General features: G+C 38.9%; 1 protein-coding gene across 1 annotated transcript in view; it reads left to right on the top strand.

Annotated features, from left to right (window-relative positions):
* The window catches only part of RTN3 (reticulon 3), a 65,989-nt gene that overhangs the window by 40,216 nt on the left and 5,734 nt on the right, over positions 1-20,039 (top strand). Inside the window, exon 2 of the mRNA XM_086384461.1 lies at positions 18,168-18,375. Coding sequence (XP_086240587.1) covers positions 18,168-18,375 — 208 coding nt within the window. The remainder of the gene's footprint in view (positions 1-18,167; positions 18,376-20,039) is intronic.

The raw sequence follows: 20,039 nt of genomic DNA, 5'->3' as shown, positions 1-20,039 counted from the left end.
CGTCTATGGGGTCGCACAGAGTTGGACACGACTGAAGTGACTTAGCAGCAGCAGAATATTATGAACTTTATGCCAGCTTAAATTAAACAAGTTCTTTGAAAAATACAGTTTACCAAAACTAACACAGTTACATATTAAAGTCCAGACCCAGCAGTTTCACTGGGTGGGAGTGAGGCAGGGTGGAATGTGTTTCAAGCATTTAAGGAAAAAGGAGGCCAACTTTCCAACTCAGACTCGTATAGTGATACACAAAGTAGAGAAAGACACCACAAAGAAAATTATAAACTAATATCACTCAGAAACATAATAAAAAGAAAAGTCCTTCACAAAATATTAACAGCAAAAAAAAAAACAGTAACAGCAAATCAAATCAGGCACTATATCAAAATGTTAATTGTATCATGGCTAAGTGGGGTTTGTTCTTGGAATAGGTTTTAAGATCAGAAGCCAATCAACATAATTTGCCACATTAACATGTAGAAAATCTAGGTGAGTATGTGAGTCGATACAGAAAAGATTTGAAAAATCTCAACATCCTTTTCTGATAAAAGCTTTCAGCAAACCAGGAATAGAAGGTAATCTCAGTCTAATGTATCTGTTAAAAACTACAACTGACATAGTTAATGCCAAAATATTGAACACTTCCCCTGACATTGGGTACAAGGTAAAGATGTCACCCTCACCATTTGTATTTACCATCATACTGGAGATCCTCCCCTTTGGATTAAGACAAGAAATAGAAATAAAAGGAATGACTATTGGAAAAAAAGTAAAGCTGTCTTAATTTGAAGATTATATAATTGGGTACATAGAAAAATCCTAAGGGATCTTCAAAGCAACTGCTAAGACTAACAAATGAATTATTCAGCAGTTACAGGATATTAGGTTAATACACAAAATTCAGTTTTATTTGTTATATGCTAGCAACAAATAATGAGAAAACAAAACATGTTTTTAAAGTTCCATTTACAATAACATGAAAGCACAAAATAGGAATAAACATAACTAAAAAAAATATGCAGGACCTCTATACTGAAAATTACAAAACTGCAGAAAGAAGCCAGGGAACTGTCTGAGAACCATGCTGTATTCATGGATTGGAAACCTTGATATTGTAAAGAAGTCAGTCCTACCCAAATTAACCTATGGATTCAGTACAATTCAAAATGCTAGAAGAATTTTTCAATAGAAATTGACAAGCTTTTTCTAAAATTTCTTTAGAAAAATACAGACCTAACACCCAAAGCAATCTTGAAAAAGGGCAAAACTGAGGACTTGGAATACTTACTCCAAGACATTATAAAACTCCACTAATAAAGACTGTGGAACTTGCAGAAGAGTCAACAAATAAATGAAAGAAACAAAGAACCCAGAAATAACACATTACCAAAAACTTGGTAACTTAACACAAGTTTATCATCTCAAGGGCTTCCCTGGTCACTTAGACGGTAAAGAATCTGCCACAATGCAGGAAGCCTGGGTTCGATCCATGGGTCAGGAAGATCCCCCAGAAAAGGGATAGGCGACCCACTCCAGTATTCTTGCCTGAAAAATTCCATGGACAGAGGGGCCTGGTGGGCTACGGTCCATGGGGTTGCAAAGAATCAGACACATCTGAGTGACTAACACTGTACTTACAGAGTTTTCAAGGGTCAGGAGTTCAGGCACAGGTTAGGCCGGATCCTCTATTCAGGATTTCATTTTCTAGTTTACTGGCTGTGGGCAGCAGTCTCGGCTCTGCTCCAAGAGGCTGTGCTCAGATCCCCGGTCTTCGGACTCTCTCACAACATGCTAGCTTATTTTTTCAAAGCTGTCAGGAGGATTTCTCTCCAGGCTGCTACAGGGTCTTACATAACTGAAACTTTAGACATGAGAGCGACTATCCCATCATATTCACAGGTTCTGCTCACATTTGGGGGCAGGAGGAAATATAGAAGACATGTACACCAAGAAGTAAGAGTTTTGGGGGCCATCTTAGCATTCTGCCTGCCACAACCCCTATTTCATATGATGTGCAAAAATGAAGTGAAAATGGATCAGAGGCATGAACATAAAAACTAAAATCATGAAACTTTTAGAAGAAAGCATAGAATATCTTCATGACTTGAAGGTAGCCAAAGGTTTGTTAAGTCAATGCACTCATAAAGAATCAATGAGTTATTTAGACTTCATCAGAAGTAAATCTTGCTCATTAAAAGACACCACTAACAAGCCAGCTATTGACGAGGATAAAGTGTTTACAAAATATGTATCTGATGATGGAATAGTATCCAGGAAATACTTAAAATACATTTCAACAATAAAAGGGCAAATAACACAAGAAAATAAAGTGGGCAGAAAAGATTCTGACGCTTCACAAAAGGTAAATAACCCTATAATCAGTGAAAATGTTCACCCTCACAAGTCTTCATATAATTAAGATCATTACACATCCACCTGAATGATTAAAGACTGACAACTAGCCAACTATTGGCAAGAATGCAAAATAGTACAGATATTTCGGAGAAATGTTGCCCAGTTTCTTAAAGAGCTAAACATGCACCTGCCCCGTGACCTAGCAACTCTGCTGTAGAGAAATGAAAGCATTCGCACGAACACTGTGTGTGTTCATAGCAGTTTTCTTCATCACAGCCATTCATCAGTAAAGGAGTAGATAACCTGTGGTGTAGCTACTTAGCTTTTGATACTTGCAACACTTACGGATGAATCTCAGAAACTATGAAGAGTAAAAGAAGCAGTACAGCAATGATTCATACTGCACAATTCCATTTATATGAAATTGTAGAACAAGCAGACTGTTATGTGTACAGAAAAGAATCAGATCAGTGCTGTGACTACCTCTCGGAGTGTTGGCTGGGAAGGTACATGAGTAAACTTCTTGGGGTGATGATAATGTTCTGTAGTTTGATAGAGTTACGTGGGTGAGTGCATGTTGATTTCCTGATATTTGCCATTTACTTTGGAACACATTAAATTAAAATGGACTAGTGGACAGATAAGAGGAACAAATATGTAAGTAAGTGTAGCAAACCATTAATGATCACGGTGATGGTTACACAACAATGGCTGTACTTAATGTCACCGAACTGCATACTTAAAAATGGTTAGGATGGTAAGTTTTCTTACATATACTTACCATGTTAAAAAAAAGTTAAAATAAGACATTGCTAGTAAAAATCTAGTTAGTGATTATATGGGTGTTTACTCTAAACTGTTTTCAGCTTTGCCGTATGTTGGGAGGAAATTAAATGCCGGCGGGGTCAGCGGGTTGCGAAATAAAGCAGAGTGGAGGGAAGCCGTCGCAGCCCATTTTCCCATGAGGGAAACATTCAGTAGAGCTAAGGAAAATGGAGAGAGTATCTCAAAGGTCAAGGGTATGTGTATTATTAATATAATACCTAATACTTTTATGTTTAAAATTTCTTTTGCTTATTACTGGTAAAGGTTTTAGGGAGTGTCAGCTTTTTTAAAAGAAGAAAATAGTTGTATTACTTATTATGATAGTCTGAAATTCTGCCACTTATCTGCATTACTTAACGGACTGTCAGAGAAGCATACAAATCCAAGTGTATTGTAACCATAGGAGAAATGTCACGTTACCATAACATGACTAGCATGGAAGATTGAATTACAGATAAATACACACGAAGGGCATAAACTCACTTTTCAAGTTTGATTGGGCTTTCACGTTAACTAGTATTTTGTTTTAATTTTAGATTTGATCTGATAACTTCTGCAGACTTAAGTCTAAACTTTCTTAGTTGGAGAATTAAGTGGTTGTCAAGCATGTGGAAATAACCAACTGGACCTAGAAGGAAAGAAAAAAGCTAAGAAACTAAAGCCAGGGTTTTGTGTCTTTATCCTTTCCATCATGATTTAGCACTACCTTTATTATCTTTAATTTTATTCTTTAGATAACTTAGTTCAAAAGTTCACATGTTCAGATCCATCGATTTTGTTGGGGAAGGGTAGTCAGTACCATTTTGTCTTCTGTGCTTCTAAAATCTAAAATTGAAGGCTTGGGGGAAGGGGATGTTAGATTATTTAAATAAATGAAAAACTCTTTCCAGACAGTCTTTGAGAGGAACACTGGCTTGAAAGGGGTTCCTACAAATTTCCTTGGCCTGCTGCCAAGTGTATGCATGACCAAAAGCACGTATGTTTGTCCTTGACAGAGTTTGTGTTCTGTCAGTGACCCTTCTGTGCCGTCTTGAGGGAGTGTCTTTGTTAACGATCAGTCTGTAGCAGAGCAGACTATTAACCCATTTCAGCAGCCATAGAATTTGGCTCTAAGTTTATAAATGCATTATCCAATGTCTTATAACTCAAAAAACGGCTTCACTTATAATGAATTATTAATAACAAAAGTAACCAAAGAAAATAATCAGTGTGGAAATGTCTGTATACTTTTCTTTACAGAAATAATTATTCATATAAAAAACTTAACTGTTCAATTTCCCCGTTTGTTAAAGAAGTTTTTGTATTGTGGTCATGAATTTTTTTTCTTGTAGTTACTGCAGTCACTTTTAAACCTTAAAGATTTGTATTAACAAATTTTGGAAGATTAGTGCTTAGAAGGTAGAACATGTTGTATGGATCCTTAGTTAGAGAGTTATTTTTGAAAATGAAGTTAAAGCTTATGGGCTACCAAACCTTAAAATTTCTTGGCACATTTATTCCTTTTCAGAATAAGCGTTTGAGCAGCCTTTCTTTTCTTCCTTTGAGGAGTACACTTGGGAGAGTAAAGTTTGAGAATGGCTTTGGGAATGGTTGACATTGGCATCAAACCAAGATGTTTCCCTGGTTTAGTAATAAAAGTCAATAGGCAAGGAGTCAACAAGGTTTGAGGCTGTTCTCATTGGAATTGGCAAGAACCGATTTCTTTCCATCAGTCTTGAAGTTACCATTGGATATTTTAGTGCCCTCTTTTGGTGTAAGAAGGTTACTGCATCCTTAAATAATACAGGCAAAAGGTGATTTATAGTTGCGCCGTCATGCCTGACTCTGCAACCCCATGGACTGTAGCCTGCCAGGCTCCTCTGTCCATGGAATTCTCCAGGCAGGATTACTGGAGTGGGTTGCCATTTCCTTCTCCAAGGCAAAAGGTAAACATCCTTTAAAGTTTTTAAAGTAAAAAATATGCTGAAGATTTGGAAAATTAAAGAAAGCAATGAATCACTCATAATTCTACCAGCAACATAAACACTCTTGGTTAATATAGACGTTCACTGTCATATGCTTAATCTGCCAGTAGCAAAATAAGATAACAGAAATTTTTGACTTAGTTTACATAAACTTATACAAAGAAGCTGGAAATGGATTCTAAGAAATACTTAGTATAACATGAGACTTTAAACAGATTGAAACATAACTAGAAAAAAGTAAGGGTCTTTCAAATAAAAACTAAATTTTAAGTTATGTGATAATAAAATAAATTTACAACTGAAAAGTTAGGAAAACACTAACTTTGTAGTCTGGGAACTTTTTTTCATTTTTTTCCCAGCACCCACTGTACTAGCTCAGGACTTTGGAAGAGGCTCACTTGAGTTCAGCTCAGTTGTGTCCAACTCCGACCCCATGGACTGTAGCACGCCAGGCTTCCCTGTCCATCACCACCTCCCGGAGCTTACTCAAACTCATGTCCACTGAGTCAGTGATGCCATGCAACCATCTCATCCTCTGTCGTCCCCTTCTCCTCCTGCCTTCAGTCTTCCCCTGCATCAGGGTCTTTTCCAAGGAGTCAGCTCTTTGCATCAGGTGGCCAAAGTATTGGAGCTTCAGCTTCAGCATCCGTCCTTCCAATGAATATTCAGGACTGATTTCCTTTAGGATGGACTGGTTTGATCTCCTTGCAGTCCAAGGGACTCTCAAAAGTCTTCTGCAACACCACAGTTCAAAAGCATCAATTCTTGGGCGCTCAGCTTACTTTATAGTCCAACTCTCACATCCATACCTGACTACTGGAAAAACCTTAGCTTTGACTAGATGGACCTTTGTCAGCAAAGTATTATGTCTCTGCTTTTTAATACGCTGTCTAGGTTGTTCATAGCTTTTCTTTCAAGGAGCAAGCGTCTTTTAATTTCACGGCGGCAGTCACAATCTGCAGTGATTTTGGAGCCCAAAAAAATAAGTCTCTGACTGTTTCCACTGTTTCCCCATCTATTTGCCATGAAGTGACAGGACCAGATGCCATGATCTTAGTTTTCTGAATGGTGAGTTTTAAGCCAGCTTTTTCACTCTCCTTTTTCACTTGTATCAAGAGGCTCTTTAGTTCTTCGCTTTCTGCTATAAGGGTGGTGTCATCTGCATATCTGAGGCTATTGATATTTCTCCCGGCAATCTTGATTCCAGCTTGTGCTTCGTCCAGCCTGGCATTTTGTGTGATGTACTCTGCATATAAGTTAAATAAGCAGGGTGACAATATACAGCCTATACTCCTTTTCCTATTTGGAACCAGTCTGTTGTTCCATGTCCAGTTATAACTGTTGCTTCTTGACCTGCATACAGGTTTCTCAGGAGGCGGATAGGGGGTCTGGTATTCCCATCTCTTTAAGAATTTTCCACAGATTGTGGATCTACACAGTCAAAGGCTTTGGTGTAGTCAATAAAGCAGAAGTAGATGTTTTTCTGGAACTCTCTTACTTTTTCGATGATCCAGCAGAACATTGGCAATTTGATCTCTGGTTCCTCTGCCTTTTCTAAAACCAGCTTGAACATCTGGAATTTCATGGTTTACGTACTGTTGAAGCCTGGCTTGGAGAATTTTGAGCGTTACTTTGCTAGGGTGTGAGATGAGTGCAATTGTGCAGTAGTTTGAGCATTCTTTGGCATTGCCTTTCTTTGGGATTGGAATGAAAACTGATCTTTTCCAGTCCTGTGGCCACTGCTGAGTTTTCCAAATTTGCTGGCATATTCAGTGCAGCACTTTCACAGCGTCATCTTTTAGGATTTGAAATAGCTCAACTGAAATTCCATCACCTCCACTAGCTTTGTTTGTAGTGATGCTTCGAACATTGGAAGAGGCTAAGTAAGTGTAAGTGTTAGCTGCCCAGCTGTGTCCAACTCTTCGTGACCCCATGGACTGTAGCCCGCCAGGCTCCTCTGTCCATGAAATTCTCCAGGCAAGAATACTGGAGTAGGGTTGCCATTTCCTTCTCCAGGGCTCCTGTTGGGGCAATTAGAATTGGATGCCTTACATCTAAGGGAGCCTCCCAGCTGTGTTCATTATCATTGGAAAAAACTAGCCAAGGCTTAATTCTGTCTCAGTAAGATAGTGTACTAGAGTAGCAGTTTGTTAGCCATTGACTCTCAATTAGGATCCTATTTTCCTGTGAATAGATTCCAGGAGGTAGGCTTTGTCAGCCCACGGTGTTTGAGTGTAGGGGATGAGGGAGAAGGAGAGATGAGCCCTATTTCTGTAACTGTTTTTGATTACTGCTTGGAGGGTAGAATAAGTGGGTCTTGAGGTGTTCTAAGATGCCTCTAGGTGACGTCTTCTCTTCTCATGGCTTTGGGTTTCCACCTCTATGTCGGCACCTCTCATCTGTGTCGGCACCTCTCATCTGTGCCGGCACCTCTCATCTGTGCCGGCACCTCTCATCTGTGCCAGTTCAGTCTACCCTGTAGGCCCCCTTGTCATATTGTGTTTACCTCCTGCCCTCTGCTTTCCTCTAACTTTTTACACACCATCCTCTTTATTTAATCAGTGCTGACAGTGCAACTCCTTTTTCATAGGAAATATAGCAACAAAGAGAAGAAAAATCTTTATTTCTTTGTAGCGGATTTTAACTTTAGTTCTTAATTTTTCATTTTAATGGTAGTAGGGATTGGCAGTCAAATGAATAATAATAATAGCAAACATTGTATTACTGCCTAATCAGTAGTGTTCTGAGCACTTCTACTCGTTAACCCATTTACTGCAGGCCACATCACTATAAACCAGGAACTGTACTGTTCCATTTTGCAGATGAGAAACCCAAGGCACAGAGAGATGGTGTCTTGCTCAGCATCACACAGCTAATAAATGTAAGAGGATGAAAACCCAGGCAGTCTGGAGCAGGGTTTGTTCTTGGCTGTGCTGAAGCTAGAGCTGAGGATAAAGTGTGTCACCAGGTAGGGATCTGGAGCCAAGTGGAAGCCAGGAGGCATGAAGGGGCTCCAGAGAGAAAGCAGAATAATACCTAAAATAAGCACTGCTTAATTCACTGTCGTACCTAAAGCTGGATCTAACTGATGCCTTTCATAATCATCTCTAATGTTGCCTTTAGCATCCAAGACCATAGGTTGCTTCTCTCTGAATGACACAGTAACCAGATTGCTAGAGTAAAGTTTCCTTTGTTTTTAATTTTTAAATTTAATCTTCATAAGAATGTATACATTTGTTGTTTATAAATCGTACTTTTCTGAGTAGTTTAAGAGGTTGGGAAACTGTTCTGTTATTTATCAGACATTTTTACTTATAGCCAATACAGAGGTAAGCTTGGAATATTATGAAGTCTGAATTCATAGTAAAAGACTTCAAATTAAAAAGGCTTTTCTGTTCATTATTCTTCCTTTTCCTCTGACTCTGTCTCATGAATCATTGCTAAGTTTTTGTTAGAATAACCACTTGAAGACCAAAAATAATACATATTACCTCATGGTCATTTAACTTAAAAAAAAAGTGTTATTGCGGCTTAATTGCTGTGCAATAATTTGCCCATATTTAAAATACGTAACTTGGTAAGTTTTGATATATGTCTACACCCATGAAGCTATTACTTCGAACATCTCCAGCACACAAAAATCTCATTGCTCCCTTTTTTTAATCTCTCCCTCCTGCCAGGCAACCATTGATCTGCCTGCTGTCATTAGACTGGTTTGCATTTTCTAGAATTTTGTATATATATGGAATCACAAAGTATGTGCTGTTTTTTTTGGTTTGGCTTCTTTCACTCAACCTAATTTTTTTGAGATTCATCCATGTTGATGAGTAATATTCTATTGTATGGATATACCATTTATTGACAGACACTTGGGTTGTTTTCAGTTTTTGCTGAAGTTTTGAATTTTCAGTTTTGCTAATTTATTTTACAAATAAAGCTGCTATGAACATCCATGTTTCATCTTTATATGGACACAATGTATTCTTTCCTCTTGGGTGAATACTTACAAGTGAAATGGCTGGGTCATAGGATAATTGATTTAACTTTGTAAGAAACTGTCAAGATTTTTTTCCAAAGTGGTTTCCATTATTTTATATTTCAGCCAGCTGTATATGAGACTTGTGGTTCCTCCATATCCTCGCCAACATTTGTTGTAGTCAGTCTTTTAAGAGTAGACATCGTGACAGGTACAGAGTAGGCTCTTGCTGTGGTTTTAATATGCATTTCCCTAATGACTAATGGTGTTATGGTGTTAACCATCTTTTAATGTGTTTACTTGCTATCCATATAGCTTCTTTGATGAAAAGTCTGTTCACATTTTGACTAGTTTTTATTGTGTTTTGTTTTTGAGAAAGAATGTGTGTGTGTGTGTGTGTGTGTGTGTGTTACACACACATTCTGGATACAAGTTGTTTATCGGGTATATTCTTTGAAGATTACTTTCTCCAGTCTCTGGCTTATCTTTTTATTCTTTTAACAATGTCCTTCAAAAAGAGCAGAAGTTTTTAATTTTGATGAAGTATAGTTTTTAAAGTTTTTCCTGTTATGTATCAAATTGATATATATAAGAAATTTTTCACAGTTCAAGGTCAGAGATTTTTGTTTGATTTCTTCTAGTAGTTATATAGTACTAAGTTTTACATTTAAGTCTGTGATCCTTCTGTGTTAATTTTTACATATCATGCAAGGTATTGATAAAAGTTTGGAGATTCTTGCATATGTATATTCTATTGTTCTGACGCCATTTTTTAAAGACTTGGTTCTACCATGAACGGTCTTCTGCTTAGTCGCTTAGTTATGTCTGACTCTGCGACCCCATAGACGGTAGCCCACCAGGCTCTTCTGTCGAGGGATTCTCTAGGCAGGAATACTGGAGTACATTGCCATGCCCTCCTCCAAGGGGTCTTCCCAACCCAGGGGTTGAACCCAGGTCTTCTGCATTGCAGGCGGATTCCTTACAGTCTGCGCCACCAGGGAAACCTGTCTTACCTAAGACAGGGAACTGTCTTAGCAGCTTTGTCAAAAATTAGTTTGTCCATTTGACCTGTTTCTGAACTTTGTAGACAGCCTATTGCTCTGCTGTGTCTTTAAGCCAGTACGATAGTGTCTTGATAGTGGTAACTTTGTACAACCCTTGAAATCAGATAGGGCTAGTCCTCTAACTTTATTCTTCTTCAAAGTTGTTTTGGCTCTTTTAGGTCCTTCACATTTCCATAGGAATTTTAAAATCAGTTTGTCTATTTCTATTTTTCAAAAAACCTACTGAAATTCAGACTAGAATTACTTAGAATTATAGATAAATTAACAATTTAGCAATTTTGAGTCTTCTAAGCCATGAATGATGCTAAAGCTGAAACTCCAGTACTTTGGCCACCTCATGCGAAGAGTTGACTCATTGGAAAAGACCCTGATGCTGGGAGGGATTGGGGGCAGGAGGAGAAGGGGACGACAGAGGATGAGATGGCTGGATGGCATCACTGACTCGATGGACGTGAGTCTGAGTGAACTCCGGGAGTTGGTGATGGACAGGGAGGCCTGGCGTGCTGCAATCCACGGGGTTGCAAAGAGCCATGAAAACAACGTTGTTGTTCAGTTGCTAAGTCATGTCTGACTCTTTGTGACCCCATGAACTGCAGCACTCCAGGCTTCTCTGTCCATCACTGTCTCTCTGAGTTTACTCAAACTCATGTCCATTGAGTCAGTGATGCCATCCAACCATCTCATCCTCTGTTGCGCCCTTCTCTTGCCCTCAATTTTTCCCAGCATCAGGGTCTTTTCCAGTGAATCGGCTCTGCATCAGGTGGCCAGAGTAAAGGAGCTTCAGCATCAGTCCTTTCAATGAATATTCAGGGTTGATCTCCTTAAGGACTGACTGGTTTGATCTCCTTGCTGTCCAAGGGACTCTTGAGAGTCTTCTCCAACACCACAGTTCAAAAGTGTCAATTCTTAAGCGATCAGCCTTCTTTATGGACCAACTCTCATATCCATACATGACTACTGGAAAAACCATAGCTTTGACTATATGGACCTTTGTCTCAAAGTGATGTCCCTGCTTTTTAATACACAGTCTAGGTTGGTCATAGCTTTTCCTCTAAGGAGCAAGCATCTTTTAATTTCATGGCTGTAGTCACCGTCTGCGTTGATTTTGGAGCCCAAGAAGATGAAATGTGACATTTTCCCCATCTATTTGAAAACAATGTAGCTTTCCATTAATGTAGGTCGTCATTAGTTTCTCTCAGCAGCATTTTATAGATTTCAGAGTACAGGTCTTATACATCTCTTGTCAGATTTATTCCTAAGTAGTTCATGTTTTCATGCTATTTTAAATGGTGTTTTTAGGTCAGTTTCTTATTGGTTAATACTAATACTTGGAAATATAATTAATTTTGTAAGTTGCAATGTTGCTAAAATTTATTAGCTTTTTTGTAGATTCCATCAGATTTTCTACATAGGCAATATGCCATCTTTAAATAATGACAGTTTTACTTCATCCTTTCTAGTTTGATGCTTTTTAGTTTATTTTTCTTGATTTACCGTGCTGGCTAAAGCCAGTAGAAGTAGTAAAAGAGAATATCCTTGCCTTCTTTCATTAAATACGATGTTAGCTCTAGGTTTCTTGCAGATTACTTTTATTAACTAAAGGAAATTCCCTTCTATAACCTCATTTGTTGAGAAGTTTTATCAGAAGACATTGGATTTTGTTTTTCCATATCTCTTAAGATGATCGTATGGTTCTTTAGTTTGTTGATGTAGTAAATTATATTGACTGATTTATGAATACTAAGTCTCACATTTTTGCAAAAAAAAAAAAAAAACTTGGTCATGATATACTCTTTTTTAAATGTTATTTAAATTTGGCTGTGCTGGGTCTTTGTTGCTGCGTGGGCTTTCCTCTGGCTGCGGTCAGCAGGGGCTGCCCTCTAGGCACAGTGTGAGGGCGCCTCGTCACGGTGGTTTTGCTCGTTGGGTAGCACGGCTCTAGGACACGCGGGCCATGGTGGCTGAGCGCATGGGCTCAGTAGTTGAGGCTCACGGGCTCTAGCACAGGCTCAGTAGTTGTGGCGCACAGCCTTAGTTGCTCTGTGGCGTGTGGGATCTTCCCAAATCAGGAATCGAACCCATGTCTCCTGCATTGGCTGGAGGATTCTTTACCACTGAGCCACCAGGGAAGCCCTGTCTATTTCTTGAGTGAGCTTTGATGGTCTGGTCATTGGAGAATTTGTCCACTTCATCTAAATTGTCTAGTTTATTGGCATAACATTGATCCTAATATCCCCTTATCTTTTTAATGTCTTTAGAATCTGTAGCAATGTCACCTCTCTGATTCCTGATATTGGCAATTTGTGTATTCTTTCACTTTTTCTTGATCAGTCTAGCTAGAGTTTTATCTATTTTATTGATATTCTCAAAGAACCAACTTTGGTTTCATTGATGTTTCTGTTGTTTTTCTGTTATCTGTTCATTGACATTTGCTCTGGTTTTCTTTCCTTTCTTCTGTTTAGTTGGAATTCAATCAGTTCTTCCTCTAGCTTTTTAAGGTTGAAAATGAAATCACTGATAAGAAATTCTTATCTTTCTTCTCTTATAATATAGGCACTTAGCTGTACACCACAGATTTTTATTTTCATTCAGTTCAAAATACTTTGTAATTTCCCTGTTGATTTTTTCCTTTGGTCTATTAGCTGTTTAGAAGCATATCGTTTAGTTTATACAAAGTTTATCATTGGTTTTCTCAGTATCTTTCTGTTATTGTTTCTGATGTAATTACCTTATAATCAGAAATCATGAGAAGTGTCTTGAATCCAGAATTAAGTTTATCTTGGTAAATGTTCTACACGTACTTGGAAAGAATGTATGTTCTGCTGTTAAAAGTGTAGAGTGTTCTTTTGAATGTCAAATTGATTGATAGTGTTTAAGTCTTATATCCCTATTGATTTTTTGTCTACTTATTCTGCCATTATTCAGAGAGGAATGTTGAAATCCCTGACTATAATTGCAAGTTTGTCTCATTTCTTTTTTTTTTTTAATACCTTTTTTGAGATATAACTCATATACTATACAATTCATCCATTAAGGTTTACAACTAAATGATTTTTCCATCACCACTATCCAATTTTATAATATTTTCGTTCCCCCACAGAAAAGAAACCCCATACCCATTAGCAGTCATTTCCCATTTCTAACCAGCACCAGTTCAGTTCAGTCACTCAGTCGTGTCCAACTCTTTGCGACCCCATAGACTGCAGCACACCAGGCTTCCCTGTCCATTACCAACTCCCGGAGTTCACTCAAACTCATGTCCATTGAGTCAGTGATGCCATCTAACCATCTCATCCTCTGTCGTCCCCTTCTCCTCCCACCTTCATCTTTCCTAGCATCAGGGTCTTTTCAAATGAGTCAGCTCTTCACATCATGTGGCCAAAGAACTAGAGTTTCAGCTTCAGCATCTGTCCTTCTAATGAATATTCAGGACTGATTTCCTTTAGGATGGACTGGTTGGATTTCCTTGCAGTCCAAGGGACTCTCAAGAGTCTTCTCCAACACCACAGTTCAAAAGCATCAGTTCCTTGGCACTCAGCTTTCTTTATAGTCCAACTCTCACATCCATACATGACTACTGGAAAAACTATAGTTTTGACTAGATGGACCTTTGTTGGCAAGGTAATGTCTCTGTTCTTTAATATGCTGTCTAGGTTGGTCATAACTTCATCACCACAGCCCTAAACCACCACTCATTTACTTTCTCTCTCTACAGAGTTGCAGATGTTTTATATAAACATAATCATACAATATGTGGGATTTTGTAATTCATGTGTTAAAGTTGGCATAATGTTTTTACATTTTATCTATGTTACAATATGTAGTATTGGAACTTCATTCCTTTTTATGGCCAAATAATAATCGCATTGTATGGACATGTTCATTTTATTTGTCCATTCATCAGTTGATGGATTTTTAGATTGTTTCTACATTTTCCATGTTATGAATAATGCTTCTGTGAACACTGGTGTACATAAATTTTTGTGTTGTATGTTTTTATTTCTCTTGCACATTTGCTTAAGAGTGGAATTCCTGGGTCGTATAATAATTCTGTTGCACTTTCTGAGGAACTGCCAAATTGTTTTCCAAAGCAGTTGCAACATTTTTCATTCCTACTGGGAATGCATGAGGTTTCTCTGCATCCTTGCCAATATTTGTTGTTATATTTTTTATTATAGCCAATTTAGTGGGCTCATCGTGGTTTTGATTTACATTTCACTAATGACTAATGATGTTAAGCCTCTTTTTATATACTTATTGGCCATTTGCATATCTTTGGAGAAGTGTCTGTTTGGCTCCTTTCTCATTTTTTTACTTTTTTTCATTTAAGCTATTCTTTTTATTATTGAGTTATAACTCAATTAACCCTATTAGATAAATAATTTGAAAATATGTCCTCTTATTCTATGAGTTTTCTTGTCATTTTCTTGGTATGTTTATAACACAAAGGTTTTTAATTTTGATATAGTCCAATTTATCTTTTTGTTCTTTTTTTTCTTTTGGTGTACTGGAGTGGGTTGCCATTCCCTTCTCCAGGGGATTTTCCCCACCCAGGGATCAAACTCGGGTCTCCCGCATTGCAGAAATATTCATTACCATCTGAGCCACCAGGGAAGCCCAGTTTATTGTGTGTGTGTGTGTGTGTGTGTGTGTGTGTGTGTGTGTGTGTGTGTGATTTGTGCCTTGGGTATTGTATCTGAAAAAACATTGCCTAATCCAGGATCACAAAGATTTACTCCTGTTTTTTCTTTTAACAGTTTTAAGACACTTGATTTTCTTTTCTTTTTTCTGCCATGCTGCATGGCATGTGGGATCTTAGTTCCCCAACCAGGGGTCAAACCTGTGCCCCCTATGCAAGCAGTTGGAGTGCAGGGTCTTCAACACTGGACCTCCAGGGAATTTCCACTTGGAGTTTTCTGAAACAACCATTTCATATCTTTTCCTCACTCGATAAGCCATTGTCACCCCCCTGCCCCCAATTCCGGCTGATGACCTCATCTCCCTTTTGTTGAGGAAACAGAAACATCCAGAAGGGAATCTCTCCTCTTCCATTCTTCAGATCTGTGAATGGGCCTGTGTCTCTCTTCATCCTCTTCAAGGTTACCCACCTCCGCCTGGGCTCTTCTCCATCCCTTCTTTCTCCAGGACTTCACTGCTTCTGCTCCCTATCTTCAGTCTCTCCTTGTTTGTAACTAAAGCAAGCTTTATTAGCATTCTTATAAAACATATAAGCATGCCTTAGTGTTTCCCATCTTTGAAAACCCTTGGCTCCAGATGTTCTACTCCCCTTCATACCCACACTTCTTAAGCGTTTTCTCTCACACTGCCTCCATGTCTCACCAGTAATTCCTCTTCAACCCCCTCCAGCTATTCACTGAACCGCTCTGATCAGACACCAACGATCTCCATATTGCTAAGTCCCTTTTTCAGCCTCAGCACAATTAGCCAGTTTCCACACCCTTCTCCACAAAGCACTCCTGGGTCAGCTTCTGTGACTCCATACTCCTAGTTATCCCCATTTCCTTGGTTATTTCCTCTGTATCTTTTCTCCAGCTCCTCTACTTTTACTCAGCGACTAATATTGGAGCACCTCAGAATTAAGCCTAGGCCTTCTTCCCTATAAACTAGATAACCTTATCCATTTTCATGACTTTTAATATTATTTGTGTGCTGGTGGTTTCCATATGTGCCATCTCCAGCTCAGACTTGTCGTGTGTGCTCCATACTGCTAGATCTGACCACCTTCTCTGTGTATATCTCTAGACATCCATCCAGAACTAACATGCTCTCTACTCTGCTTTTTCTCATCTCAGTAAATGACACCACATTGGTCCATTTGCTCAGGCCCCAAAACTAGATCTCATCCATATTTATTTCCCTCTGTCACCTCCCACATCAGTTCATCATCAAGTTCTGACTGTCCTGCCTCCAAAATACAGTCTGTGTTTCCACTCCGCTCCATCCTGACCTAATCTAAACGCCCATCATCTCTGACTTGAACCCCTTGTGTTAGCCTCCTAGGGAGTCTCTCTGCCTGTACTCTTGCCCCATCCCAGTCCATTTTCATCAGAGAAATCATTGTAGGTTTGACAGTGGTTATCATTGTAGGCTTGACTATTTCTTGTCACAGTTTTCATGAGAAAGGGAGGCTTTTTCTAATTTGCACCAAGGTAGATTTGCATTTAGGCTAGCATTTTTATGCCTTTCCCTTCTCTGATGCATCAAGGTCTTTTTCTGTCTAGGCCCCAGCTTTTCTTTCAAATATTTCAGACTTAAAGAAGTCAAACAAAAAACTACCATATAACCTTTGCGCCTAGGGAGTCTCTCTGCCTGTGCTCTTGCCCCATCCTAGTCCATTTTCTTCTTGCTTCAGCTTCAGTCTTTCCAATGAATATTTAGGATTGATTTCCTTTAGGACTGACTGGTTTGAACTCCTTGCAGTCCAAGGGACTCTCAAGAGTCTTCTCCAACACCACAGTTCCAAAGCATTAATTCTTCGGCATTCAGCCTTCTTTATGGTCCAGCTCTCACATCCATACATGACTACTGGAAAAACCATAGCTTTGACTAGATGGACCTTTGTCAGCAAAATAATGTCTCTGCTTTTTAATACACTGCCTAAGTTTGTCATAGCTTTTCTTCCAAGGAGCAAGTGTCTTTTAATTTCATGGCTGCAGTCAACATCTGCAGTGATTTTTAAGCCCAAGAAAATAGTCTGTCACTGTTTCCATCGTTTCCCCATCTATTTGCCATGTAGTGATGGGACCAGATCCCATGATCTTAGATTTTTTAACGTTGAGTTTTAAGCCCACTTTTTCACTTTCCTCTTTCACCTTCATCAAGAGGCTCTTGAGTTCCTCTTCGCTTTCTGCCATAAGGGTGGTGTTATCTGCATATCTGAGGTTATTGACATTTCTCATGGCAATCTTGATTCCAGCTTGTGCTTCATCCAGCCGGCGTTTTGCATGAGGTACTCTGCATATAAGTTAAATAAGCAAAGTGACAATATACAGCCTTGATGTACTCCTTTCTCAATTTGAAACCAGTTCATTGTTCCATGTCTGTTTCTGACTGTTGCTTCTTGACCTGCATACAGGTTTCTCAGAAGGCAGGTAGGGGGTCTGGTATTCCCATCTCTTTAAGAATTTTCCAGTTTGTGGTGATCCACACAGTTAAAGGCTTTAGCACAGTCAGTGAAGCAGAAATAGGTGTTTTTCTGGAATTCTCTTGATGTTTCTATGATCTGACGGATGTTGGCAATTTGATCTCTGGTTCCTCTGCCTTTTCTAAATCCAGCTTGAACATCTGGAAGTTCTTGGTTCACATACTGTTGAAGCCTGGCTTGGGGAATTTTGAGTATTACTTTGCTAGCATGTGAGATGAGTGCACTTGTGCAGTAGTTTGAACATTCTTTGGTATTGGAATGAAAACTGACCTTTTCCAGCCCTGTGTCCATTGCTGAGTTTTCCAAATCTGCTGGCATACTGAGTGCAGCATTTCAACAGCATCCATCTTTGAAAGGATTGGAAATAGCTCAGCTGGAATTCCATCACCTCCACTAGCTTTGTTCATAGTGAGGCTTCCTAAGGCCCACATGTCAAGTTACCTTTGGTTTTAGTCTGTTGACCCAGCTGTTGATAATTTATAAGCCTGGTTTGCTTAATTTAGTCAACAGTTTTCAAGCTTTTCCCACAGTTGCTCTACTGAAACATTTAAAGTAAATGACACTTTATTCCATTGTACTGAGTAGCCATGACTAAAAACTAAGTTTCTATAAACCTATCCAGAAACCAGAAAAACCTTTGGCAGTGTGAATCATCGCTGATGTAGTTTGATTCTCCTTGGCTTTTATTTACTGTCTTGAGGAGGGGTGCACCTGTAACTGCACGCTAGTGTAAGGCGTGTCAGGCGTGCAGAACACGGAGTGGACAGTCCCGGCCCTGTGAGAGGTTGTCTAACTTAACCTCCCTTTTCTGTTGGCAGTGCACGACTTGATTTTCTGGCGAGATGTGAAGAAAACTGGCTTTGTCTTTGGCACCACACTGATCATGCTGCTGTCCCTGGCAGCTTTCAGTGTCATCAGTGTGGTTTCTTACCTCATCCTGGCTCTTCTGTCTGTCACCATCAGCTTCAGGGTCTACAAGTCTGTCATCCAAGCTGTACAGAAATCAGAAGAAGGCCATCCATTCAAGTGAGTTCAAGTATCATAAGTAATGCTCTACAACTTAGGAAAGGGTTTGCAGAGGCTGGTCAGATTCAAATCAGACCTGATTAGAAATCAGGAATTATAGGGCCTAATGCAGCTAATCAGTGGCATGAAACGTCAGCTTGAGACTCCTTTATGAAGTGACCAAGTTAGGCACCGGGAACTTCTTTGACAAACTAGAGGTTCACCTAAAAGGACTGTCTGAATTCCTGGGCAGGGTCGTCCTGTAGAGCAAGCAGGGCATCTGGACAGTGCTCAGTGAAAGGGGGTCCCAGGTACATGTTTAAGCCCCACATAGTTAATACTTAAAACAGCCTTGGAATGTTGTCGTTGAGGATGCATTCTTGGCAATATCAGAACTCAGTGTGTATATTCTTGGTTTTATCTCTCCTTTAGTTACCTTAATACCAGGGGCAAGTCATGATGAAGTCAGTAGGTCATGCATTTGTAGAATCCAGTTGCTAGCTTTTCCAACTGTGCTATGATTTAACAAATGTTTTCTCACCCCTTTCCTCTTGAAAGTCTTGGCCTGTAAAAAGTTTTAACATCAACAAATGGCAGTATTATTTTCAAATAGCAGGTTTTTAAAACCCCTTCTCGTGGAAAAAGAAGTATTTCTGTGGTCTCTCAGAACTATAACAGAATAGTGTCTGACTGCAGCTTTGGTCCTTGTCTTTTCTCCTGGTGAAAATAGAAGGAATGATTTAAGCTCTATGTGGCATGTTAAAAATTACTTGCAAATTGGTTTTAACAAATCAGTAGTTGTTGATTGATTGAGTGGATAAATTTTACTGTTTTGCCACAAGCTGCAATGTAGAAGTTTGTGTTTTTTTTTTTTCTCCTTTCGCATGACGCTGTTATAGATTTATAAAATGTGTTTTGCTGGGTTGTATTAATTACAGCATCTAATTTTTATAACTTTTGTGTTTGATAGTAAATATTTCCTTAATAAACAGAAAAGAAAAACATGCCTATTACTCTTCTGATTTTTCCCGCAAGACTGTAGGCTGTTTGAGGCAGAAGCAGTTTTATTTTTCTGATATCCCTACACCTAGTGGAGGGTCTGATACTCATGGGCACGCAGTAAGTGCTGAGTGAATGGACAGATTGTGAGCAGGTGGTTACATCTCGGTTCTAGAATGCATCCTGGGAACAGAACGCAGGTCTTTGTGTTTCTTTAACAAATATTTTATAATGCCTCCTTTATCATTTTGAAATGAAATTCGTAGATAATATTACTGGTAAACTATTACAACAAGCATTTCAGTCAGTATTTTAATTTCTTAGAAATAACTACACCAAAAAAGAAACTAAAGATACTTTAGATCAGATACTTGCATGTACATTTATAATCTCCCTTACAGATGTGATTTTCCAAAATGGCAAAAAAAAAAATCTTAAGGTTTCAGTATAAACAAAATACAGTTTTAGACAATTAGGGATATGTTAACATTGTGGGGAAAATACTTTGTTTTTGTATGTTCTGGGCTCCTGATAATTATAAATAGGTTCACCTTCATGAATATCCTATGAGATAGTAAAAGTTATGCAGGACATTGGGCAGTTCTTTATTGTACATGACTATCCCTCACTGCAGACATAGGGCAGCTTTGCCTCTACCTACCAAATGACAGCCATGTCCCCCCACC

The sequence above is a fragment of the Bos grunniens genome, chromosome 29 (genome assembly GCF_055505025.1).
Source record: "Bos grunniens cultivar Pamir isolate PY7600 chromosome 29, Bosgru_T2T1.0, whole genome shotgun sequence".
Taxonomy (NCBI): Eukaryota; Metazoa; Chordata; class Mammalia; order Artiodactyla; family Bovidae; genus Bos; species Bos grunniens.
This window is presented reverse-complemented; position numbering and strand designations above follow the sequence as displayed.